Source organism: Myotis lucifugus, unplaced genomic scaffold, assembly GCF_000147115.1.
Source record: "Myotis lucifugus unplaced genomic scaffold, Myoluc2.0 scaffold_241, whole genome shotgun sequence".
Lineage (NCBI taxonomy): Eukaryota > Metazoa > Chordata > Mammalia > Chiroptera > Vespertilionidae > Myotis > Myotis lucifugus.
The window spans coordinates 182,792-208,924 of record NW_005871289.1 but is presented as its reverse complement, the minus strand read 5'-3'; the positions used below and the strand labels follow the sequence as shown (position 1 = coordinate 208,924).

The window sequence follows — 26,133 nt, the reverse complement described above, 5'->3', positions numbered from 1 at the left end:
CTCAGTGGATAGAGCGTCGGCCTGTGGACTGAGGGTCCCAGGTTCGATTCCGGTCAAGGGCATGTACCTTAGTTGCGGGCACATCCCCAGCAGGGGGCATGCAGGAGGCAGCTGATCGGTGTTTCTCTCTCATCGATGTTTCTAACTCTCTATCCCTCTCCCTTCCTGTCTGTAAAAAATCAATAAAATATATTTAAAAAATAAAATAAAAAAACAATCCCATTTACTATAGCAACAAAAAAAAAATTAAGATACCTAGGAATATGTTTAAACAAAGAGGTAAAGGACCTGTACTCAGAAAATTACAGGATGCTGAAAAAAGAGATAGACATAAACAAATGGAAGAAAATACCATGTTCATGGATTAGTAGAATCAACATCATTAAAATGTCCATACTACCCAAATCAATCTATAAATTCAATGCAATCCCTATTAAAATACCAATGGTATACTTCAAAAACCTAGAACAAACTCCAAAAATTCACCTGGAATAAAAAAAAGACCCCAAATAGCTGCAGCAATCTTGAGAAAAAAAGAACAAAGTGGGAGGGATTATAATACCAGATATCAAGCTATGCTACAAAGCCACTATTCTCAAAACTGCCTGGAACTGGCACAAGAACATATAGACCAATGGAACAGAACAGAGAACCCAGAGATCGACCAAGCCATTACGCTCAATTAATATTTGACAAAGGAGGCACGAGCATACAATGGAGACAAGATAGTCTCTTCAAGAAATGGTTTTGGGAAAGTTGAATAGATACATTAAAAAAAATGAAACCAGACCACCAACTTACACCATATACAAAATTAAACTCAAAATGGCTAAAGGACTTAAATGTAAGATGAGAAACCATGAAAATCTTAGAAAGAGAAAAAACAAACAAACAAACAAAAAAACATAGAGACAGAAAGGAGAATGTTGGTTGCCAGGGGCTGGAGAGAATGTGGAGAATGAGGAGTTATTGTTAATAGGTAGAGAGTTTCCAATTTTGTAAGATAAAAAGAGTTTTGAAGATGGGTGGAGGCGATGGTTGCACAACATGAGTGTACTTAATGCCACTGAAATGTAAATACAAAAATGGCTAAGATTGTAAATTTTATGTTGGGTTTTACCTCAATAATAAAATTGTAACAATTACATACCATGAAATGTTCTGACATGAATTTTGACAAATTAATACAATAGTGTAAACCTAACTTCTATGAAGAAAGAACATTTCCACCATCCAGAAAGTTCCCGCAAGTCCATCCATGCCCCCAACCTCCAGAGACAACCACTTGTTTAAAAATCATGTTAAAAATCAGATCTAAAAAACAGATTGATTTTCCCTTTTCTAAAACTTTATAAAAATGCAACGATCGAGTATCTATATATATAAAAGCCTAAGCAACCTTTACAACCGGTCGCTATGACACACTGACCACCAGGGGGCAGACACTCAACGCAGGAGCTGCCCCCTGGTGGTCAGTGTGCTCCCACAGCCAACCTCCCACAGCCAGCCAACCTCCCACCGGTGGCCTGATTATCCCTGATCGCTCGTCAGGCAAAGGGACCCCACCCATGCACAAATTTGTGCACTGGGCCTCTAGTTCTTCTATATAAGGCTTGTTTCACTCAAGATGTTTTCGAAATTCATCCATGCTGTGTACATGAGTAGTTTGTACTTCTACATTACTAAGTCCTATCTTACCTAATAATAGACAAACATGTAAATTAACCATCCCTCCACTACACTCACCAGCCAATCAGGAGAGTATGCAAATTAACCCAACAAAGATGGCCGTTAATTTGCATATGTAGGCGCGAAGCGGCGGAGCGAAGACGAAAGGCTCCGGGCCAGAGAGAAGGCCTGGGTCCCGGGTGCTGGAGGAAAACCAGTGCCGGCAGCCAGGGGAAGGGAAGACCTATTGCACGAATCTCTTTGTGCAATGGGCCTCTAGTTTCATCATATGAATATACCACAATTTGTTTATCCATTCTCCTGTCAATGACCCGGTGGACTTGGCTACTATAAGAAAAGTTGTTATGAATATCCATATAAACTGTTTTCATTTATTTTGGTTAAATATCTAGAAGAAGAATTGCTAAGTTATGGGATGATGTAATTCTTGATATGATTAGATCTAGATCTACCATTTAGCTATTTGTCTTGTTTGTCCCATTGTTTTTTGTTCCTCTCTTCCTCCTTTCCTCTCTTCTTTTGAGTTAACTAAATAATTTTTTTAAATATACACACACACACACACACACACACACACACATATATATACGCGCACGTGCACACACGCATATATATATATATATATATATATATATATATATATAATTTTTATTTCAGAGAGGAAGGGAGAGGGAGAATCACCAATTGGCTGCCTCTTGCATACCAACCCGGGCATATGTCCTGACCAGGAATCGAACGGTGACCTCCTGGTTCATAGGTCGATGCTTGACCACTGAGTCATACTGGCCAGGCCTACATAGTTTTTATAATTCTATTTTAACTTCTCTGTTGGTTTTATAACTATACTTTGTCACATTTTTTATTGCGATGAAATTTACATAACATAAAACTAGCCATTTTAAAATAAAAACATTTAAAACAATTCAGTAGCACTTAGTAACATTCCACAATGTTGTGTAATCACCACCTCTATCTAGTTATAAAACATTTTCATCTTCCCAAAATAAAATTCCATAGCCATTCAGCATGACTATTCTCTTCTCCTCAATGCCTAGCAACCACCAATCTACATTGTCATTATTGATATACCTATTCTGGACATTGGATATAAATAAAATCATATAGCATGTGGTCTTTTTGTTTGGCTTCTTTCATTTCGCATGTTTTCAAAATTCACCCATGCTGTAGCATGTGTCAGTACCTCATTCCTTTTCAAGGCTGAATAAAATTCCATTGTATGCATAAACCACATTTTGTTTCTCCATTCTCCCATTAATGGACATTTAGTTGTTTCCACCTTTTGGGTATTGTGAACAGTGCTGCTCATTGCATTATTTTTCAGTGTTTGCTCTACTACAGCAATTTTCAAGTGTTTTAATTTCAGAACCCCTTTATACTCCTACAAAATACTAGAGACCCCCAAAAAGCTTTTATGTGAGAGACACATATAATTAAATTAAAAATGCAAAAATATTTTTTAATTAATTAAATAAATAAATCCGCTATATGCTAACATAAGCATGTTTTATGAAAAATGTATTTTCAAAAAAATAGTGAGAAAAAAGGCACTGTTTTACATTTCTGCCAATCTCTTTAATGTCTGGCTGAAAAGACAGATGGATTCCATATCTACTTCTGCATTCGATCTGTTGTGATGTGTTGTTTTGGCTGGCGTATACAAAGAAAAGCCAACCTCGTATAGATATGAGGTCCTCCCCTTACTTCCTGAAGCATAATATCGCAGACCTCCCGAGTGGGTTTTGGGGAGCACCAAAGTCCTTGCACCACACTTTGAGAACCGCTGTTCTAGGGGTTACAATGAACCTTTCAGAGACTAGCTAGAGCAGACATTATACCACTTCATGCAAGAACTTTGAAACTACAGAATTCCACTTACCATCCCCATTCTTCATGATACATTACATAACATAAAGCACAGGGGCATAACTAGACCTATGCAATTGCAAAATTCTTTTGCTTCAAACAGTTCCATGTGTTTTAAATAAATGGAGGAAAAATGATAGCCTTTTATATTCATCCACAGTTATCATTTCCTATGTTCTTCATTCGCCTAAAGACTCAACTTTCTATCTGGCAGCATGTCCCTTCAGCCTGAAATATGTCCTTGTGGTGCAGTCTGCTGGCAGTAAACTCTTCATTTTTTTTTTTAAGATTTTGTATTGATTTTTAAAATAAAAACAAGGTAAAACTATAAAGACCAGTAAAGTTGTGATTACTATGGAAGTCAGGGAAGTGGTCACCTCTGCCAGGAGGAAGGTGGTGGGGCTGAGGGCAGAGTCCACAGAGGGCTCCTGAGGTGACTGCAAAGTTCTTTTCCAGACCTGGATGGTAGATACTAAGATGTTTGCCTTCTAATAATTAAGCCATACATTTAGTTTGGTTGACTTTTCTACATCTGCGTTTTATTGTGAAAAAAATAGTTTTTCTTTAACCTATAATACCGGGGTTGGCAAACTTTTCCTGATGGGCCATAGAGTACTGTACATATTTTAGGTTTTACAGGCCAGGAGGCAAAATCGAGGATATTGTGTAGGTACTTATTTAACCATTTAAGACGTAACCATTTAATAATGCATCAGGACAAACCAAGCATTGCGCCCCTCCAGGGTCCAGTAATCCTTGAATTTCAGATCCCAGGAGGTTTCTATTCCTGAGCCACGCCATCCACGTCCCCAAGTCGTAGCCAGGTTCCCGGGAGCGCCACGCCCCTCGGCGTCTCTTAGCAACAGGCAGACACTACCGCCACCTTGGGTTCCACTCACGGTGGGGGTGGGGCAGATGGGAGCGAGCACGCGTGCGCAGGAGGAGTTCTCGGCTCCTCCCAGCCGCTGGGGCAGAAAAGGGAGGGCCCAGAGGCACCCAGGCCCTAGGACTGGGACGCAGTCCTTTACCACACCTTTCTCCCTCAAGGTGAGGTCTAGTAGGCGAGGGGGCAGCAGCAGCACCCAGGAGCCTGCTGGAAACAGAATTTGCACCCAACTCCAGACCTACTGAATCTCAGTCTGCATTTTCAAGAAGATCCCAGGAGATCCCCATCTTTAGTAACGTTTGACAAGTGTGGCTTTTACAATCCAGGTAAGGCAAAGCCATAAATAAATATTCACCTCTAATAGACTGAACTTTTTAAAATATATATTTTTTTTATTGATTTCAGAGAGGAAGGGAGAGGGAGAGATGGAAACATCAATGATGAGAGAGCATCACCGATTGGCTGCCTCCTACCCGCCCCCCACTGGGGATCCAGTGGCAACCTGGGCATGTGCCCCTGACCGAAATCGAAACCGGGACCCTTCAGTCCACAGGCCAACACTCTATCCACCGAGCCAAACCAGCAAGGGCTAGATTGAACTTTTAACCTAGACACTAAAAGGCAGCCCTTATGATTTAGAAGAGGAAGTTCCCAAAGCTGAGTTCTCTATGCTCAGTAAGGGTGAAAATTCCATGGTGTCTCCTCTGACCATCAGTCCAGGACACAATGCATCACTGACCTCAAGTTCCTGCTCTTAAAGCCGATGGGGAAATCTGGAGGGACAATTTCCATCCCCAGAGTAAGGGGTAACGTAGAGAGAGGGTTCAAATAGGCACCTTGTAACTGCAGAATAATTAAGTCAAATGACAACATCAGGGTAATCCCAGACCCAGGGAAGGCAGCATCCAAACCCATCTGAACATCTCCCAGGAAACAGACCTCACTTGCATTTTAAACCTCAAAATGAGAATCCTACTAATACTAAGTCAGGGGGTAAGTACTCCTGAGAGAAGATCCCGGTCAGTAACTTCCCAGTCTGTTAAGTTCTCTCCACATCCATCTATCCTGGGAAACTGCAGACCATGAGTTTAACTTCCTCATCAGATGACTGGCAAACCAAATAGACACATTCCCATCCGAGAAGACCCAGTTGGCTTCCCTGGGAAATATTAGAAAGAAAATGACTTACCAAAGAACACAAAGAAAATAAAATGATCATTTTTTAATGACAAGGATAGTAAGATGAGGAAAAAACCCTTCTTCAAACAGAAAACTCAAAAACACACTTCTAAAAATCCATGAGACAGACTACAACATGGACGAATCCTGAACACATTATGCTCTGTGAAAGAAGCCAGTCACAAAGGACCACATATTGAATGGCTGCATTTATATGAAGTGTTCAAAAAGGGCAAATCCATAGAGACAGAGAGTAGATCAAATGGTTGCTAGGGCAGGGAGGGGTTGAGGGATTAGTTTAATGGCTAAGAAGTATGGGGGTTCTTTGGGGAGTAATGAAAATGTTCTAAAATTATTTGAGGTGATGGTTGACAACTCTGTAAATGAACTAAAAGCCACTGAACTATATACTTTAAATGGGTGAATTGTATGGTTTATGAATTATATTTAAATAAAGCTGTTGGGGGGGGGGGAGCCATGGCTCCACACTAGATCCACATTAGTCTAAAAACATGAAGTTCCTACTATAATGCAAAACCTTTCCAGGCCCAATCTAGGGCAAAATCTGAAGGGGGGAAAAAGTTGACATCAGTACTAGGTAGAGGCCCCAGCTAGATTTCCCTAGCAAAACACTCCCATCTTAGTTTGGGGAAGAATTTCACAGTCTTGTCTCAAAATCATCAATCTCATGGAAATCCCCATCTGGCTTTAGGTTCCTGTTTCAAAAACACTGGAAAAACCAAAACAGGCAAAACGCACTTTCAAAACAACACCTTTCATCTACGTGGGCAAGGGAAGAAACAGGATCACGGGGCAGATCAGAAGACAAAGTTAAGAATTCACTATCACTAGAGAAACTCGAGTCAAAAAAAGACTACGCATTTCCCAAGGGAGTTGTGTTTCAAAAGTCCCTAAATAACATAACTCACAACGAATGGCAGCCAAAGAACCCATCTGGATGACTGAGGCCTTGTACGTGATCACACTGACCTCAGTTCGTCTCCCTGTATTGGGTTTTCATGGTGGCAACATATCTTCTCAACGTGTTTAATTTCTCAAACCAAGAGCAGAGGGTATTATGAGAAGCCCCATGAGGACCCTGGGCTGCATCCACAAGGGCCTCTGGTCACAGCTGTCACCATGGAGAGGAAGACAGAAGGGGGAGGTGGAACAGGTATCTCTTACCCTAAAACAAAACACACAAAACCCCAGGGGCACTGGGATGCTTAGGGAGAGAGAAATCTCTGCAGCTATTGGCCAACAGCTTAGCCCTGCCCTGACCAACTGGATTCTCTCTAATCCCCAGGAAAATAAATTAAAAGACCAAATGTCATTAATCAATTAATAATGAGGCAGATGCTGTTTGGCTTCTGTCTCTCAGCTGGACTCCTGTTCTAAAGGATCTGTTTCAGTCCCTAAGAACAAAACAGCCATTTCCAAAGCCAAGGACATGGAACCAGAAAGTGCCTAGATTAACAATGCCTGCCACAGAATAGGTATACAATAAATTTGTTGAATGCCTCCAGAATGAATGCTGGTATCAATTCCCTTGGCACTCTTGCTTTCTTCTCAGCCTGGAAACACACACACACACACACACAGTTCAATCCATGCCTGTTCACTGAAACTCCATTTGTATGTAACCTTGCAAAATTAATAAAATTAGCAATTATTGCTAACAATAAAGATTTCTAGAGGGCAGGGATTTTTATTAATTTTGTTACTAATGTTCCTTAAGCGCCTAAAACAATGGCCGGCACATCACTGGCTCCCGATGAATATTTGTTGAATGCCGAATGAATTACAGGGGCCTACAAGCAAACCCTTCACAACCATTTCCACAAAGGCGGCAGCGGCTGCCTCGAGGCCTCCCACCGCCAGGAGCCGCTGTGGGATGGGAAATGCCCCGCTTCCTTCCCACTTCACCTTCTACCCCCGCGGTGCCCTCTGACCCCGTGAAGCCTCTGCCCCGAGTTAAGATGGCGGCGTCGGTGGCAGCTGCAGTCGGAGGGCTGCGGCGGGCCATTCGAAGGTCGCCACCGTGGCGGGGCCCCAGCCGCCGGCCGCTCTCCTCCGCGCCCCCTCCAGCCCAGGCGTCGGCCGTCCGTGACGCCTTCCTGAGCTTCTTCCGGGACCGCCATGGCCACCGACTCGTGCCGTCCGCGTCCGTGCGGCCCCGCGGCGACCCCAGCTTACTCTTCGTCAACGCCGGCATGAACCAGGTTGGGGCGGGGCTTGTGATTTCCGCGAGAGAAAGGCGCTACGGGATTGGGCAAAAGAGGCAAGAGGCGGAGCTCATAGCTCTTGGGGAGGGAGGGCCATGGGTGGGCCGGGCGATCGCGGGCACGAGTTAGGGTTGGGGGAAGACTCGACCTGGGAACTTGTGGTTTGGGATTGAGTTTTAGGCCCAGGAATGGTGGGTGTGGAGTCCCACGGGGGCAGATGGTGGGGGAAGTCTGGCTTCATTTATTCTTTCAATAAAGATAATATTCGTTACGTGGATGTGGTGTGGAGCACGTGCCCTGCGCTAGACTCTGTTCTCCAAGCCCGTGACCTTGAGCGCTGCTTACCCTCCCCAGACTTGTTTGTCCTCATCTGTAAAATGGGTGGGAGGTGGGGGGAGGGGGGTTGGTTAACTTTAGAGCAGTGGTTCTCCACCTTCCTCATGCCGCGACCCTTTAATACAGTTTCTCATGTGGTGGTGACCCCCAACCATAAAATTATTTTCGTTGCTACTTCATAACTGTAATGTTGCTACTGTCATGAATCGTAATGTAAATATCTGATATGCAGGATGTATTTTCATTGTTACAAATTGAACATAATTAAAGCATAGTGATTAATCACAAAAACAATATGTAATTATAGATGTGTTTTCCGATGGTCTTAGGCGACCCCTGTGAAAGGGTCATTCGACCCCCAAAGGGGTCGCGACCCACAGGTTGAGAACCGCTGCTTTAGAGGCTATGCCCAGGGCCCTGTGGTCTGTTTTGTACCCTGGAAGCTATTGGCTGTGGTTGAAGAAGCTGAGATGGAGGATGCAGCCATTCATTGTCCCATTTCCAGCCACCAACACATTCCTCCTCCTTTTTTCTTGCCTATTTTACTAGCAGAAGATCTCTGTTTCATGATTTATTTACCCCTTGTCTGCCCTGCCCCCCCCCACACACACACACACACACATAACACACAAGAGATGGGTACCCCTAGGCTCCCAGGTTGCCCCCCTGGCCGAGACCACACTGCACTTTGGGTGCACAGTCAGCCATCTCTGTCCTCACTCCCCATATTTCTCCTCTCATGAGGGACTTGGCTCTCCCTCTCCCCCTTCTTCACGTGTTCCAGTTCAAGCCCATCTTCCTGGGCACCGTGGACCCACGGAGCGAGATGGCAGGCTTCCGACGTGTGGCCAACAGCCAGAAATGTGTGCGGGCCGGAGGAAGCCACAACGACCTGGAGGACGTGGGCCGAGACCTTTCCCATCACACCTTCTTTGAGATGCTTGGCAACTGGGCATTTGGGGGTGAATATTTTAAGGTGAGTCTCCAGGACGTCCTAGAGTTCGGGAAGGGTCAGCATTCAACCAAGAAGGGGGTGAAGGCTAGTCCTCTCTCCACTCCTGGAGTCTGCTTAGGCAGGGCCTCATGCCAGACACAGAGGCAAAGTGCGGCCTGCACATGCTAAGAGGACAGTGTCTCATTTCTCTAATTGGATTGTAAGCCCCTTGATGGCCAGGACTGTGCCCCCTGCGTAATGGCTGATCAATCGTTGTTGTGTGAATAAACAGACAGTAACACTAAAATGCATGAGTTCTAGATCATCCCAGGCTAGTGTGGTTAGAGGATTTCATGGAGAAGGTGAGACTTGAAAGAAAGGAGGATTTGGAAGCTTTCTGGGCAGGAAAAAACTCAGCGTTGGTCATGGCTTGTTTTAGAAACAAGGTGGACAGTGGAAATGGTTTTGTCTCAAGCTGAGGGCTGCACTCATGTGGCTGGATTGACGCTCTAGTGGGGCTTTCTTCTCACCCGTCTTCCTCTTCCCCCCACCCCCCCTGTGGGTTTCCACTGCAGGAGGAGGCTTGCGGCATGGCCTGGGAACTGCTCACTCAGGTCTATGGGATCCCTGAGGACAGGCTCTGGGTCTCCTACTTTGGTGGTGACCCCAAAGCAGGGCTGGACCCAGATCTGGAGAGCAGGGACATCTGGCTCAGCTTAGGGTAAGTTCACCCTCCCTCATGTCCACTCCTGGGGGGCAGGAGGCCTGGAAAATAGAGACTGTCCGCATAAGGCCTTTCGAGTCCCCGCATATCCCAGGAGACTCTGGGGCAGTCCTGTTCCTCCTCTTGCTCAGCTTGATGGAGAGGCGCTCATGGCAAAGAGGGTCCGGCTTTGGGGTTTGTCTGTCTCCCTACCACCCACCTGGCTTTCTTTCCAGGGTCCCTGCCAGCCGTGTGCTTTCCTTTGGGCCACAAGAGAACTTCTGGGAGATGGGGGACACTGGCCCTTGTGGGCCCTGTACCGAGATCCACTATGACCTGGCTGGAGGGATGGGTGCCCCCCAGCTGGTGGAGCTTTGGAATCTGGTCTTCATGCAGCACAACAGGTAATGGGGTGCGGAAGCAGGGAAACCCCTGGCTGGAAGTGGAAAAGTGGCAGTCAGGAGACTGATCTGTTTCTTATAAAAGCACACACTTAAACGGCACTTACTACGTGCCAGGCACATTTCTAAACACTTTTCAGATAATAACTGATTTAATCCTAGTCTTGGCCCATAACAGTTTAAGCGAGTCACTGCTGCCCTCTGGCCTCTGCTCTCTTATCACATGATAGTGGCACTTGATGATCTCTAAGATTTCCTTCCAGCCTTGACATGCCTCTTTCTAAGGGCAAATAATTCTGTCCCAGAAAGGGGATGTCGGGGTCCAGGCCAGGGCCCAAGGGTCGGGGGGTAGTGGTGAGGGTGAAGGTCACCCTTTATGAGAAGGGACTGGACCCAAGGCCATCATCCCATCATCGTCTGTGTTTATGGGGGGGTGGGGGATTATACTGCATCTGGTTCCTCCCTCTCAGGCCCCTAGACCCCTCCTCATTCCTCTGTGCCACTTGAGCCTCACATCTGTGTGTAATCCTGTGCGGAGCCTCACCTTGTTCACCTTCCCTGGCCAGAGAGGCAGATGGAAGTCTGCAGCCCCTGCCCCAGCGGCATGTGGACACGGGAATGGGCCTGGAAAGGCTGGTAGCTGTGCTGCAAGGCAGACGCTCCACCTACGACACTGACCTCTTTTCCCCGCTGCTCAACGCTATACACCAGGTGAGCCTGCCTCTTGCCTTCCAGAAGCTTCTGGCCTGCTCGCCAGTGCGTTTGGAATCTGGTCTTCATGCAGCACCACAGGTAATGGGGTGCGGAAGCAGGAGGAAACCCCTGACTGGAAGTGAAACGGTGGCCGTCAGGAGGCGGGGCTGCTGTACTTCTAGGAGTTGGCTGGCAGTGGGGTGGCCAGCCATGTGTCTGTCACCCTGCAGCAGGCCAGCTCACACTTGTTCACATCACAGTTCAGCAAGGTCCCAAGGAGAGCAGAAGCACACAGGGCTCTTGAGGCCTGGGCTCAGAACAGCGTCCATATTCTCTTGACCAAAGCAAGTCACAGGCTGGCCCAGATTCGAGGGATGGAGAAACAGACTCTCTGTCTTGATGGAAAGCAACTGTAAAGTCACATTGCAAAGTGGCACGCTCACAGAAAAAGGAAGGATTGTGGCCATTTTTGCAAACAGGCGACCCGGAGAGGAAAGCTAGGGTCCAATCTCACGGGACCTAGAAGTCCCAAGTAGGGATTTTATTCTGAGTGCAGTGAGCAGGGCTCTAAGGCGGGGAGCATGCTCTGACTGACACTTAAAAAACCACTCCTGTTTCTATGTGGAGGATGAGCTGGAGGGAGGCAGGAGTAGAAGCTGAGAAACCAATGGGGAGGCGATTTCATAGTCCAGGGAAGGGAGAGTAGGGCATGGCTTAGGCTGGTCATCATGAAAGTGGAGGAAAGTAGATTGATTTGCGAGATCTCATGGAGGGAGAAGCTAAGGCCGCACTGATGGAGTGGATAGGGAGGGAAAGAAAAGGCTGGCTCCCAAGTGTTTGACAAGCAATGAGGTGAACGGCAGGACTGTGTATTGAGGAGGGCAGCTTGGGGAAGACGTGGGTCTGGTGCTGCACGAATCTAGCACTCTGCTCTGGAGCACATGTCCACACAGCTCCCACCGTCCCGCCTGCCCCCTAAAGCCCGTAGCGGCAGGTGTGGGCCATGGAGAGCACCTGTGGTCAGACAGGCCTGGCTCAAAGCTCAGGGCTGCTCCTGGTCAGTTGTGTGGCGCTTAGGTCCTCTGGGCCTCTGTTTCCTCTGACATCGAGGATAGTAATACCTCCCAGAACAGGGTGTTTGGGTAGAAATTCAGTAAATGATCACACCTGTGGTTATGGTTAGTGCGAATGTGGGCCCCGTGAGGCCAGTGTCTGAGTCCCGTTCATCTTTGAAGCTCCTACATCCTGGCTATTCCAGATGTAGTCCACTTTAGGGGTGATGAAGAGCATCCCACCGGGGCCAGGTTGGGCAGGGCGGTAGCCATGCCTCCTCTCCTGCTTTCCAGGGTTGCGGGGCCCCCCCTTACCTGGGCCGGGTAGGGGCAGCAGACGAGGGCCGCATAGATATGGCGTACCGCGTGGTGGCTGATCACATTCGCACACTCAGTGTCTGCATCGCCGATGGTGTCTCCCCCGGAATGTCGGGCGCCCCGTGAGTCTGGAAGGACTGCAGAGGGGCAGGTGCAGCTGGGGCTTGCAGGGGAGGAAGGGAACAGAGGTGGGTCGGGGTGAGATGGCAGGAGGAGCCGGAGAAGGGAGAGAGCTTTGGGGTGGGAGCACACGCTGGCCTGCCCTCCCCAATCTCCAAACCACCGACCAGGGGCTGTGGGGGTTCACATCTGGCTTTGAACCCTCTAGGCTGGTTCTTCGTCGGATCCTCCGTCGAGCCGTGCGGTTCTCTACGGAGGTCTTGCGGGCACCACCTGGCTTCCTGGGCAGCCTGGTACCGGTAGTGGTGGAGACACTGGTAAGGACACAGCTTCCTCACCCCTCTGGGCCTCCCGGGCACTCGGGGGGCCTGCCGTCCCAGCATCCTGTCAGCAGCTGAGAAAGCTGCCGTTGCTTACAAAAGCAGGGAGCCTTCAGGCTGCTGAACCTTTGACCGTGGGACTCCCTCTGCCTGTGTCCCCACCCCACAGGGAAACAGACTCCCCATGTGGGTCCCTCCCCCGTCCATCAGCCTGTCTGAGCCTCTAGAACAGGTGTCCTCAGGGAGGCCCAGGGGCGGAGGGGGAGGCTGTCTGGTTGCCTCTCCCTTTCACACTTCCTCAGCCCTGTTACCTCCTCCAGGGAGACACTTACCCAGAGCTGCAGAAGAACTCGGCCCAGGTACTGGACTCGGGTGGGGGAGGGCCGGGCCGACCAGAGAGTGGTAGAGAGGCTCTCCCTCCATCTCTGTCATGCCCGCCGTTCAGATAGCCAACCTGGTGTCGGAGGACGAGGCAGCCTTCCTGGCCTCCCTGCAGCGGGGTCGGCGGATCATCGATCGGACCCTGCGGCGCCTGGGACCTTCTGATGTGTTCCCTGGTGAGTGGGGTGCCCCGCCAGGGCGTGAGCCGGGGAAGGCGAGGAGGGAGCTCTGGGCCAGGCCTGTGCCTCGCACCTTCCCCTCCTCCTCCCATGTCCCCCAGCCTGTGCTCCTCCAACACCCAGACTTCTCTGTGGTGGGAACACCACCCTGCTTCTCCTCATTTCTCCATTTCCTCACTGCCCCGCTGCTCCTGCCTCAGTCTCTGCCTCCCTCCTCCTCTGACATGGTTGCCAAGGGAACCCAGCTCTGGCCTTGGAGCCCGAAGCCTGAAGGTGACCCGTGTCCTGGGCCAACCCAGTGTGAGGAGAGGGTACTTGTGCTTGGCACCTGGTGTGATTGGAAAAGCCCTGGCCCTTCTCCCTCACTTCTCCCCCTCCCTCTATCCTGCCCCTCCCCGCTCAAAACCCCATCTTCCTTCCGAAAAGCCGACGTGGCCTGGTCCTTGTCAATGTCTGGCGACCTGGGGCTCCCACTGGACCTGGTAGAGCTGATGCTGGAGGAGAAAGGGGTGCAGCTGGACTCTGCTGGGCTGGCGCGGCTGGCCGAGGAGGAGGCCCAGGTACGGGCTGGGGCACCCCCACCAGGGTTCTGTTGGGACAGTCAGCCCTGAGTCCCTGGGGAGGGCTGCAGCTATTGAAGGAAGAGGAGGCTGAGCTAGGCACTGTCCTTCACCTCAGGCCCCTCCCCAGCCCCTGGAAAGGCACACTAGTGCAGTGGGCTGAACAGGAGCGGGCGGGGGGGAGGGAAAGGCCAACACATGTCCTGGGAGGCGCCTACAGGGGCAGAATTCGGTGAGGGAGGCCTGATCCTGACACCCCGCAGGATGGGTGGTTCACCAGCCAACCCAGGGTCTCCTGCACCAGCCAAGCCCTGAGCACTTATTCCAGAGGGGGCCGCAGGGTGCACAGAGCAGATGGCAGGGACAGGGCTCTTCGGAGGCTCAAGTCCCATTGCACTCTCCATGCAGCCCTTCTATCCATACACATACCCATGCCTGTCCTGCAGCACCGGGCCCGGCAGGCTGAGCCAGCTGAGGAGCAGGGACTGCGACTCAACATCCATGCGCTGGGGGAGCTGCAGCGTCGAGGGCTGCCCCCAACTGATGACAGCCCCAAGTACAACTACTGCCTTCGACCCAGTGGGGGTTATGGTGAGAGCCTGGGCTGAGCGGTGGCCATAGGCTTGCCTGACCTTGATTGGGAGGGACAGGCAGATGGTTGCCCTGTGCAGTCCCCAGGGACCACCAGGGGTCGCTGTGTCCCTGAGCAGGACTTGGACCCTATCCCCCATTCCCAACCCCTCTCCTCACTTGGCTTCCAGTGAGGCCCAGACCCACCTGTATGTCTCAAACCCCTGCCTAACACTGATAACCACTTTTTGCCCTGGCAGAGTTTGGCACCTGCGAGGCCCAGGTGCTCCAGCTGTATACAGAGGACGGAACAGCAGTGGCCTCCGTGGGGGAAGGCCAGCGCTGTGGTATCCTCTTAGACAGAACCAACTTCTACGCTGAACAGGGGGGTCAGGCTTCAGACCGAGGTTACCTGGTGCGGGTGGGGCAGCAGGTGAGCTCCCCCCGCCCCCCCGCACCCTCCCCCCACACACACAGGATAACTTCTGCAGGAGGCAGACCTGAGCCAGAAAGGGAGCCAAGGGGGTGGGGGGAGAGGCTCCAGGCAGTCACTCTAGCCCCTTGGCCTCTGACCTTCCCCAGGATGTGCTGTTCCCGGTTGCCCGGGCCCAGGTCTGCGGAGGCTTCATCCTGCATGAGGCTGTGGCCCCCGAGTGCCTGAAGGTGGGGGATGCAGTGCAGCTGCACGTGGACAAGGTAAGGACCCACCCTGCTGCTCTTGATATCCTGCAGCTCCTTTACTCTCCACCCCCCACTCTCACCCGGACGCCGGGTGACAAAAGCGTTTCAGTCCTGGCGTCTAGGCTGCATGGAGAAGCACACGGCCATCCACCTGCTAAACTGGGCGCTGCGGCAGGCCCTGGGCCCTGGCACAGAACAGCGAGGCTCCCATCTCAGTCCCGAGCGGCTGCGCTTTGACGTGGCCACCCAGGTGAGCAGGGCACAGAGAGACAGGCTTCAAGTGAGGTGACAGGCTCAGAGTGAGAAAGGCTGGTGGGGTGGGGAGTCTGGCCAGTCCGAGGGCCTGATCTCCCTGTCAGTCAGTCACTATAGGAACCTGAGTGGGTGTCATCCCATCAGGCTCCTCCAGCACACAGGGGATGTGGAGTCCTCCCTTTACCCCAGCCACCCATCTCCCTGTTCCTGCTGTCACCCAAGCCATGCTTGCACAGGCGCTGCTCTCTCCCTTCTCTGCCACCTGTTCCCTCCTCTCGTATATCTGGCTCAATACTCCCCCCAGGAAGCAGGCACTGACTAAATCCTATTCCACTGACTACTCCTTGCTCCCGCATCTCCCCCATCCTATACTTCTTTTCAACTGGGTTGCCTCTTGTCATAAGCTCCCTGAGTACAGAGCCTCCATTTTCTGTTTTAATCCTCACTTGATGATATGTTTATTGATTTTAGAGAGAGGAAAGGGGAGAGAGAGAGAAATAAACATCAATGTGAGAAATATCGATCATTTGCCTCCCCTATGTGCCCCAACCTGGGATGGAACCCGAAACATGGGTATGTGCCCTGACCAGGAATCGAACCCGCTGACTTTGTGGTGTATGGGATGATGCTCCAACGAACTAGCCATCTAGCTGGGGCTCCATCAACTTTTAATGCCTAATGGGAAAGGCCTGCAGCTTTCAATAGGCCCGACTCCCAGGTAGCTTTCTAAGGACAAGAATTGTTTGCTCCACAAGTGTTTATTGAGCACCTACTAGGTGCTAGCCACTGTTCTAGAGCGTAGGGTAGTTCAATGGACAGTGAAGGCTGCTTCATGCATCACTTGCAGGCATGGGGCTGACTGCCTGTCGGTCTGTCCGTTTCCCTCCCACCCCACCAGGCCCCGCTGACCCCAGAGCAGCTCCGAGCAGTGGAGAGCACTGTGCAGGAGGCTGTGCGGCAGGACGAGGCCGTGTACATGGAGGAGGTAGCCCTGGCACACACTGCCCATGTCCCTGGCCTGCGCTGCCTGGATGAGGTGAGTTGGGGGAGCTCCCTTGGTGGAGATCACCTTCTCCCGCCCACCCCTCCCCACCACAGGCCAGTTAGCAGACCTGTCCCCTCCCACCCACAGGTGTACCCAGACCCAGTGCGGGTGGTGTCAGTGGGGGTGCCCGTGGCCCAGGCACTGGACCCAGCTTCTCAAGCTGCACTGCAGACTTCTGTGGAGCTGTGCTGTGGGACGTGAGTCACCCTGCCTGCCTGCCTGCCCTGGCCTGGAGCTGGGTCCTCACCCTTGGTCTTTGGAGCTGCCAACTCCTGGTTTGGAGCTCAGGCTGCTCTTCTCTTCCATAATCCCCCCTGACTTCTTCCTCCCTCCCTCTGCCCACAGGCACTTGCTGCGCACAGGGGCTGTAGGAGACCTGGTCATCGTTGGGGAGCGCCAGCTCACCAAGGGCACCACCCGCCTGCTGGCCATCACTGGGGAGCAGGCCCAGCAGGTCGGGCACGCCAGCAGGGCCCGGGAGGCGGCTGAGTGTGCATGGGGCAGGGGACACGCAGCTGATGCGCTCAGGCTAGGGGATGCCCAGCAGCAGAACCAGTGCTCCTACATGTGCACTGCTGGCAGCTGGCAGCTGGCGTGATCATTTGGTGCCTTGATTGGTCCTGATGGTTAAATATTTCTAATTTGGCCGTGAGCAGCAATAGGTTGAGAGCTTTGAAAGTAAGCCAACAGCCCTGACCATCCTGTTCCCTCCCTACAGGCCCGAGAAGTGGGCCAGAGCCTGGCCCAGGAGGTGGAAGCAGCCACAGAGCGGCTGAGTCGGGGCAGCCGGGACGTGGTGGAGGCCCAGCAGCTGTCCAAGGACGTGGGACGACTCACCGATGTGAGGGTCATGCCCACCATGGAGCTGCCCACATGCCCGTGCACACCCCATCCCTACCCGTGTCCTTGCCCTATGCCCTTCCCCATTGCCTCTCTGGACCCTTCCAGCCTCTCCCCAGCATTCCCAGGGAATGCCTGGATGATTGTCTGCAGGGTGGAGTCGGGGGGTGCGGTGGGGGGTGGTCTCTTCCCTGGCCCTGCTGGTCCCAGCTGCAGAGGCTGTGGCTCAGGGAGGGGCGAGGATGATGTACTGCTTCTGGCTGTAGGCTGTGGACACCGCTGTGATGCCCCAGTGGCAGCGGCGGGAGCTGCAGGCCACACTGAAGGTGCTGCAGCGGCGTGCCAACACTGCGATCCGGAAGCTGGAAGTAAGGCAGGTAGGAGGGGGTTTGGCTGCACCCATCAGGGGGGATTCCAGGCACACCCAACAAGGGCCAGAGACACTAGTATGAACTGGCACGGGGGTGGTGTCAGCTCCCTCTCCTGCCAGCTGGGCACCGTTACCAGACCCCCACTTCTCTGCCAAGCCAGGTCTCCCCAGCTCCCAAGCCTGGCTCAGGCTCTCCCTCCAGGAAGCTGACTGACGGCTCCATTCAGCCCTGATTACTCCTTGACTGCATTCCCCTTCCCCCTGCCCCCTCTCCATCTGTACTCCAGCCTTAGTCCTCTCACCTTCAGCGACCTATTTGTCAGGGCCTGGAGCTCAGAGGGAGGAGGTGAGGGAGGAGAGGAAGGACACAGGTGGGACCCAAAAGGAGGCCATTCCAGGCAGAACCCCTGGCCCCTCTGTTCAAAGCTAAAGCCTTTGCTGGGGGAAGAGGGTGGGGGGAAGGGAAGGGACTTCTGGATGGGGGTTCAGTTTAGAAAGGGCCGGTTGCCTTCCAGCCTGACCTGTGCTGTCCCTCCTGCCCCCCAGGCTGCCCAGAAAGCACAGGAGCTGCTGCAGCGGCACCCAGAGGGGTCCCTGATTGTGGACACCGTTTCCACTGAGTCCCTCTCAGTGAGTATTGGGGTTGGGGGTGTCCTGACAGGAAGGTAGCTGGGAGTCTGGGGCTACAGGTCACCGCCTGCCCTTCCTTGTCCAGGTGCTGGTGAAGGTGGTCCGGCAGCTGTGTGAGCAGGTGCCCAGCACGTCCGTGCTACTACTCAGCCCCCAGCCCCTGGGGCATGTGCTGTGTGCCTGCCAGGTGGCCCAGGTGAGCCAAGTGGGAGAGCAGCCCCCACCCCGCCCATCTCCTGGTCCAGCCGCTGATTCCCCTCCTTTTGTTCCTCTCAGACCAGGGAGCCAGGGCTGGGTAGAGGTGCTCTATGAGGGCACCCCGAGACATAGATACAGCCATCTTCTTGTCCCTAATGACCACACATCCCCCTCCACACACATTCCCAACCCAACCCTCACCTGTCTTCACCCCATTCCCCCCATGAGACTGTCTGGGGAGGCGGAGCTAATCGCTGTGACTCACTCTCAAGGGTACATTGAGTGGATGGTGGCAGGGAGGGCCCCTCGGCATTGCTGCCCCTTCTGTTTCCGTCCCCAGAGTGCCACGCCAGCTTTCACAGCAGAGGCCTGGGCGCTGGCTGTATGCAGCCACATGGGAGGCAAGGCCTGGGGCTCCCGAGTGGTGGCCCAGGGCACCGGAAGCACTACTGACCTGGAAGCTGCGCTCAGTACAGCCCGAGCCTATGCCCTCAACCAGCTCTGACCCAGGGACTCACGTAGACTAAAGAGACAGCTACATGTGGCAAGAGTCGGATGAAACTTCCTGAGGAGCCCGGAAGGAACCAGCAGAACCTCCCTGGAGGCTGAGGGGAGGGCTGGAGACTGGAGGCCCAGCAGCTGAGCTGAGAGGGCCACCCTGGGCTGGGTCCTCCCTGGACACAGGAAATGTGGGCTGGCGAAGGCAGAAGTGGGCCCAGAGACACACCAAACTAGGTGAATGCGGAAACATGGGCTGCCCTGGCTGTGACTGCTCATTAAAAAGTATTTCCCAGCCCTCCCAGCGTGGCTCAGGGGTTGAACTTCAGCCTATGAACCAAGAGGGCACAGTTTGATTCCTGGTCAGGGCACATGCCCAGGTTACAGGCTCTGTCCCCCGGATGGAACGTGCAGGAGGCAGCCGATCAATGATTCTCTCCCATTGATGTTTCTATCTCTCCCATTCCCTTCTTCCCTAAAATCAATAAAAAAAAATGTTTTTTAAAAAGTATTTCCCAGAGGAGAGGAAGTTCCAGAAGGTTCTTTTGCTTAAAAAAGAATAGACTTTCCACTCCCAGCAACCTGATATGGGTGCCCCATCTCCAGTCTGACTCCTCATACTGGGCTGAAAGGCCACCCAGCATCCATATCGGAACCATCCTCCTCGCCACCGTGCTGGGTCAGGCTAGGCCAGCCTGTCCTGGGCACCCAGGAAGGCCTCCCCAACCAACAGGATCCAGAACCATCATGTGGAAGTCACTATGGCAGGGCAGTCCTCTCTGGTGCATTAAGTTCTTTAACAATAACTTATGGAAGGCCCTGGTGATTTGTTGATAAAATGAGTAACAGGTACTGGTCAGTTGCTGAGAATGTGAGAACCAAACAGACAAAACTTCCTGTCCTTGCAGAGCTTACTCCTAGTGGGAAATGAGGGGCAATAAAGAGAAAGAGGGTGTCAGCAGTGGTGAGGTCTGAAGGAGTGGGCTGGGACCAGGATGGTGGGTGGTGTTTCCTCACTGAGGTGCATCTGAGGGAAGAGCTGTCCGGGCTGTTCGCTCAGCCCATGCAGAGTCCCTGTGGGGAGGGAGGGGGGGCGGCAAGCTGGAAGAGTGGCAGGTGATGGGGTCAAAAGAGTGGGGACCAGAGTGACCCTCTAAGCTACACAGCATCTCCCTCATACCTGAGCTGAAGCTTAAATTGGCAGCTCCGAGCAGGAGGAAGCCAAGGGATACGAGGGCAGCCCTCTCCCCACCAGAATGACTGTCCAGGACCTAGTCACATACTGGACCTCAGGGAACCCATCTTCAAGTCAAGGACTCCCTGACTACCAAGTTCTGGGGATGTTTAAAATTATTAGAGCAGAGAGGGGCCGCTGGCTTCTTTTCTTGCATGATCTCTCCTTTTGCGGCACCGGTGACTTAACCGATGGGGGCTTGAAAGGAACCTGAATCCCTCAGTTCCGGGGTTACAAAGCTTTCCCTCAAAATCTTGGCAACTGTAGCAGTTAGGAGTGGTGCTCAGGAAGGCCCAGCTTTTTGTACGTGGATGCCAGGGTAAGGCGTGGTACCCACTTTATTGATGTATTAACCAAGTTTCTAAGTTAAACTTATCCAGGGTAACCAACTAGTACAGTTGACCCTTGAACAAACAACATGGGGGATGGGGTGCCAACCACCCATGCAGTCGAAAATCCATGCATAACTTAGTTCAGCATGTGCAGGCTCCCAGCCACACATCAAAAGGACATAATCAGCCCTTGCCGGTTTGGCTCAGTGGATAGAGCGTCGGCCAGTGGACTGAAGGGTCTCAGGTTTGATTCCCATCAAGGGCATGTACCTCAGTTGCAGGCTTGATTCCCCAACCCCCGTCAGGGGAGGCAACCCATCGATGTGTGTCTCTCACATCGATGTTTCTCTCCCTGTGTCTCCGCGGCCTCCCTTCCACTCTCTCTAAAATCAATGTTCTTAATCCTTATCTTCGGGTGAGGATTAACAACAAAAAGACATAATTAACCTGGCCCATGTGGCTCAGTGGTTGAGCATGGGCCCATGAACCAGGAGGTCACGATTGTTCGGGCACGTGCCTGGGTTGTGGGCTTGATCCCCAGTAGGGGGGTGCAGGAGGCAATTGAGCAATGATTCTCATCATGGATGTTTCTATTCCTCTCTCCCTCTCTGAAATCAAATAATAATAATAATAATAATAATAATAATAAAAAGGACATGAAATTAAAGCAGAGCTCCACCTCCCTGTGAAACTTCCCACCACCCTGGTTGCCTCTCCGCTCTTGAAGGACAATTTCTTTTTCTTCCTAGCCACCTCCCTGGAGTTAGTCACCCATCCCCCTAAGGGCACCACATCCTGGGGGTGAGGGGTGGGGGGTAGGGGGGGAGTCAGGCTTAGAGCTGTGTGAGGGGTGCTGTGGCGGCTGGACCTTCCTGCCTGGTGCCAGACATCAGCCTGTTCCCTCTTAGAGAAGGTGGAAGGGGCCACTCTGCAGGGTGCTGCAGCCCACAGCTCTGCGGTGCCCTTCACCCTCCTCATCTTCCAGAAGGTTCTGACTGCTGATGCTTCTCCTGTCCTAACTCCCGCCACCCCCACCCCATTTCTACACAAAAGGTACCAAGAAGGAAAGGCACTGCGGTCCAGGAGCCCTGCCCGGGGCTCCCACTCCTCACCTTCCCCCACAAAAGCCCACCCGCTCCTAAACATGTCCCCCAGAAGCACAGAGCATGCCGCAGGGCCACGGTTTCCTCTGCCCGCACAGTGGCCGCACACAGCGCGTTAGCCAGAAACCTCCTCGCGTCAACCCGGTGCCTCGGCGCATAATGACAACCAGCAAAAGGCAGCCCTGCGCGCCAGCCAGGCGCCGGGTGGAGACTGCGCGCGCGGGGACACGCACGTGTGCACACAGGCCCTGGACCCGCCCCCTGGAGACGTGCGGCGTCCCTAACTACCGGCGCAGACCGCGCGGGAGCCTGCGGAACGGCGAGTGCCTTGGGGACCAGGAGTCGGTGAGGCGACCTCCGGGAGAGAGGACCCTCCACCCTGGGTCTCCCATATCGGGCTGAACTCTCCCTGCCCCCATTCCCGCCCGCGGGGCGCCCTCAGCCCACCCGGGCCCAAAGCCGGCGGGCGGCCCCAGCCTGGGCTCCCACATTTCGCGTGGCAGGGGAGGACCGGTCTGTAACTACAGGAGACCTCCTACCCCCACCCATTTGAGGTGGGACCCGTGCCCCCTCCCCCACCACAGTCTGTCTGCAAGCTGGCCCAGAGGCTTAGGGTTTGCAAGTAAAGGGAGGGGGGTACCATGAGAAGGAGGAAGGGGAAAGTGGGGCTTCGGGTAGGGCGCGGAGGAGAGCCAGCATAAGGACCCCAGTCTTCTCAGAGAGGTTGATCCCCACCCCGCTCCCGCGGGCTGCAACCCCCCACCCCCCCGCAGGTCCAGGAGCTTCCGCACCCCCCTCCCTCCCACAGCAGGGCTGGTTTCCCTTGGTTACCTCGGGGAAACCTGGGCCTCTGCACCCTAGGTGGTTGGGGGAGGGCCTCTCTGACCTTTGGTGCTGAGCTACCCCATGGGGTGTCTGAGCCGCCTGTAGGGATGTGGGGAGGGGAGAGAAACCACTGGGTTCTTTTTAAGACTACAGACCTAAGTGGCAGGAGTGAAAGAGGCTGCAGGCCCAGGGGGGTGATCAGTGTGCTGTTTCACTGGCCAGAGACCAAGCAGGCTGGGCCTGCGCTCTGTCAGAGGAACCTCTTGCCCTCTTTTGTGGCACCACTAATTGGGGATTCTCAAACAGGAATTTGGGAGTGACCTGGCCTGCGATAGGGTCTGAGTGGTGGGCATGGAAAAGATCCGGGAAATGTAGACAAAAGCCCAGGGCCCTGAGGACAGCCACCGGGGCCGCAGGAGTGGCTGGGTTTGATGGCACAAGAAGCACAAGAGCAGTGGGAGGAGCACTGAGGGCCCAATGGAGGTCTGTGACAGGTACCCCATCAGAGTGTTCGGGACAGTGTCCAGGGCACAGAGGTGCTCATGGGCCTGCAGAGGGCCAGAGGCTGCAGCTGCTCAGAGGAAGGGAGGGGAAGACAGCTGAGGACCAGGGGCGTGAGGAGCAGGAAGGGGATCTGCAACTTGCCCATGTGGGCAGGTGGGAGGAGCCTCTGCCCAAGAGGTTAGATTTAACTGAGGACTGCAGAAGGATGGAGAAGGTCCGAGACCGCCTCTGAGAAAGGGAATGTGCTAGAGAGTCAAGCTGTGGATCCGGGGTCTGTGAAGCATGTCCGGGGCAGCGTGAGCTGTGGGCAGGAGAGCAGTGCTGCAGGATTCTTGTAGAATTCGTGGGCTGGCTTCCCAATGCCCCAGACTGGTCATCCACAGCACTGTCCTGTGGACCTCCCACTTCCCCTGGCTCGTGAGCTCTCTCATCTTGTCACCAGCGTGGAGGGTGGGGGTCCCCCTTCTGGTGCTGACCTGAACGGCCCAGTTTCCCTCACCCGCTACATCACTTCAGGCACAGGCTCTTTCCACAGAACTGGATCGTTGCCTTGCACCCTTCAGCCCCTAAGCTGTGTACGACCAGCCTGGGGCATTTAGGAAGCAGCCCCAACATCTCACTATCTGTTACGCTTTTGTTCATGGAAGTAAAAGAGCTTCGTTTCAAACAGACATCAACGCAAACCTTAGCTTCTCCACTCACTAGCTGTGTGAAGTGTAGCAAGTTACTTAATCTTTCTAAGTGTCTGTGTACTCCCTTGTGAAATGGGGCTAATGATGTTATAACAACAATAATAATCCTCAACAATAAATGTGAAGATTCGGTAAATTAGGGTAAGACATCGAACATCTTCATTTTAATATCTAACATGTATCTGGAGGGCTGGCTCTAAGGCCAGCACTATATGAAATGCCTCATGCACATTAGCTCCTTCATCCTCCGGATAATCCTGTGAAGTAGGAATTACCATCCCCACTGATAGAGAAAGAAATGGGGGCTTGGTGGGGTAAGGTGACTTGCCCAAGGTCTCTCAGATGCTGGGGGCAGAGTGGATGTTTGACCTTAGTCGGTGTAACTCCTGAGTCCTTGGCCAGCCGCTACACTGCCTCCTGCTGTGCGCATGCTACTGAGAGCCTGCAAGTCCTTGTCTGTATAGGCAAGGACATGGTTCCCAGAACGCTTGTCCGCCAAACAGCCATCAAAAATAAGGACAACCCTGGCCAAACCGGGGCATCTCATCACTTACATTACCTGTAGAAGGCAGATCTTAACACCTAACTCTTTGAGTTATGGCCTGAATGTGGTTCCAGGGTGGGGGCCTGGGGGGAGGAGGATTAGCCTTTCTCCAGGGATTGAGGTCCTGGGCTGGGTTGGATGGATGCTAGAGGCATAGCATGGGAAGCCCAACTGGCCCATGAAACAGGCTCCAGGAGATGAAAGGTCACTGGGATGTCCCCACTCTCTTCACCCAAGGGCAGGGTGTGCCCTTAGATGAGGACGCCCCATGATGGCACAAGAGGCACTCGGTGTTGGTGGCCCAACCTTCTCTGGAAAGTCAGAGAGGATTCCTGCCCCGGAGAAGGACCAGAGTCTTGAACACGCTTCCAGCCTTCAAACTGGGGTTCTCTGACTGCCTGTGGGTTCCCAGGATAGAAGGCTCCAGAGTAAGGTGACTATCCTCTGGGGCTATCCTCTTTTTAAAATTTATAGAGAGAGAGGAAGGGAGAAGAAGAAGAAGAGAGAGAAACATCAATGATGAGAGGGAATCATTGGTAGGCTGCCGCCTGCACACCCCCTACTGGGGATGGAGCCTGAAGCCCGGACATGTGCCCTGACTGGGAATTGAACCATGACCTCCTGGTTCATAGGTTGATGCTCAGTCATTGAGCCATGCCTGGGCTGGGGCTATCCTCTGTGGGCCCTTGGGGGCTCCTGGCTAATGCGTGTCTACCCATCCCTGCAAGCTTCCAGGGAAGACAGTGACACCTACCACCACTCTCAGCTGCACACTGGTGTGCCCAGGCCCGATGAAGGCCACCCTGTGAGGTCGGTGGAGTTATCTCAGGTCTCCTGCCTCTCGTTCTGTGAGCCTTCCCCACCTTTTGCCCTCTCAGCGGTACATTTTCCTTCCCCACGTCCTAACTTTGTTTTTGGGTCTGAAACTCACTCACACTGAGGCCTGGATGACTGATAAGAGGATAAATAATTTCTGTACACTTAAACTGTCTGGATAATATATCAAGTGACTTCTACATTTTTTAACACTTGCAACATTAGTGTCAGTATATGTTTCATAATTTACCATGTTTGACCTAAAATGATGAAGTACATTTTTTTTAAATATATATTTTATTGATTTTTTACAGAGAGGAAGGGAGAGAGATAGAGAGTTAGAAACATCGATGAGAGAGAAACATCGATCAGCCGCCTCCTGCACATCTCCTACTGGGGATGTGCCCGCAACCCAGGTACATGCCCTTGACCGGAATCGAACCCGGGACCTTTCAGTCCGCGCAGGCCGAGGCTCTATCCACTGAGCCAAACCGGTTTCGGCTGAAGTACATTTTTAAAAGGCAGCACAAGGTTAGCATATGAATATACACACAGGTATGTAACATTAAGATTTCGTTTCATTGAGGGGGGGAGTGCATTTTAATGTAACAGGGATGAGAGCCTTAAGTTAGGGGCCTGAAATTCCCACAGTAGGGTGCCACGGCCTGGTTGCTCTCCCTGCCAGCTGGGCGGCCCTCCCCGACAGCTGCTCACTGGGTGAAGGTAGGAGCCCTACTTCCCAATGAATATGCCTCCTCCTTTCTGAGCAGAGAGGAGGAAAGTGTGGGGGAGGGGACACAGCAAGTGACTGTGAAAGAGCAGTGCCTGTGCTTAGAGGCAGCAGCCTGCCCGCACGCACGCCCTGGCTCCAGCCCTCCAGGGTGTCCCAGGGCCAGTCGTTTCCAGGTCTGGTCCTCAGTTTACTCATCAGCAGAATGGGGCCACGAAGCCTGCCCTGCCTCCATGTAGAGTGCTTGTAAGACTCAGGCGAGAGAAGAGCTCTGAAGGGAGCTGGTAGCTGTGAAGTGCTCAGCAGCTGTTAGTTGCCGATACTGTCCTATGGCTGGAGAGATGGGCGGTAAGACTGGAGGCTCAGGACTTTCAGGGGGAAAGGCCACAGGCGTTAGATGTCAGGC

At 52.7% G+C, this 26,133-nt stretch overlaps 1 protein-coding gene across 3 annotated transcripts; it reads left to right on the top strand.

The window, feature by feature from the left end:
* The first annotated feature begins 7,244 nt into the window (after positions 1-7,244).
* On the top strand, positions 7,245-19,386 carry AARS2 (alanyl-tRNA synthetase 2, mitochondrial). Of its 3 annotated transcripts, XM_006098578.3 has the most exons (22): positions 7,248-7,860; positions 8,984-9,175; positions 9,709-9,854; positions 10,073-10,240; positions 10,804-10,948; positions 12,277-12,422; positions 12,629-12,737; positions 13,061-13,099; positions 13,186-13,297; positions 13,727-13,860; positions 14,307-14,451; positions 14,691-14,863; positions 15,013-15,126; positions 15,221-15,361; positions 16,265-16,402; positions 16,499-16,608; positions 16,757-16,865; positions 17,130-17,252; positions 17,518-17,628; positions 18,168-18,251; positions 18,337-18,447; positions 18,790-19,386. In XM_006098578.3, exons 1-22 carry the CDS (start codon positions 7,435-7,437, stop codon positions 18,952-18,954), a joined length of 3,141 nt encoding a protein of 1,046 aa, XP_006098640.1. In that variant the 5' UTR covers positions 7,248-7,434; the 3' UTR covers positions 18,955-19,386. The 3 variants fall into 3 exon arrangements, with proteins under 3 accessions (XP_023618073.1, XP_023618075.1, XP_006098640.1); XM_023762307.1 differs by lacking the exon at positions 18,790-19,386 and having other exon boundaries at positions 7,246-7,860; positions 17,518-17,624; XM_023762305.1 differs by lacking the exons at positions 16,499-16,608; positions 16,757-16,865 and having other exon boundaries at positions 7,245-7,860.
* The last annotated feature ends 6,747 nt before the right edge of the window (positions 19,387-26,133 follow it).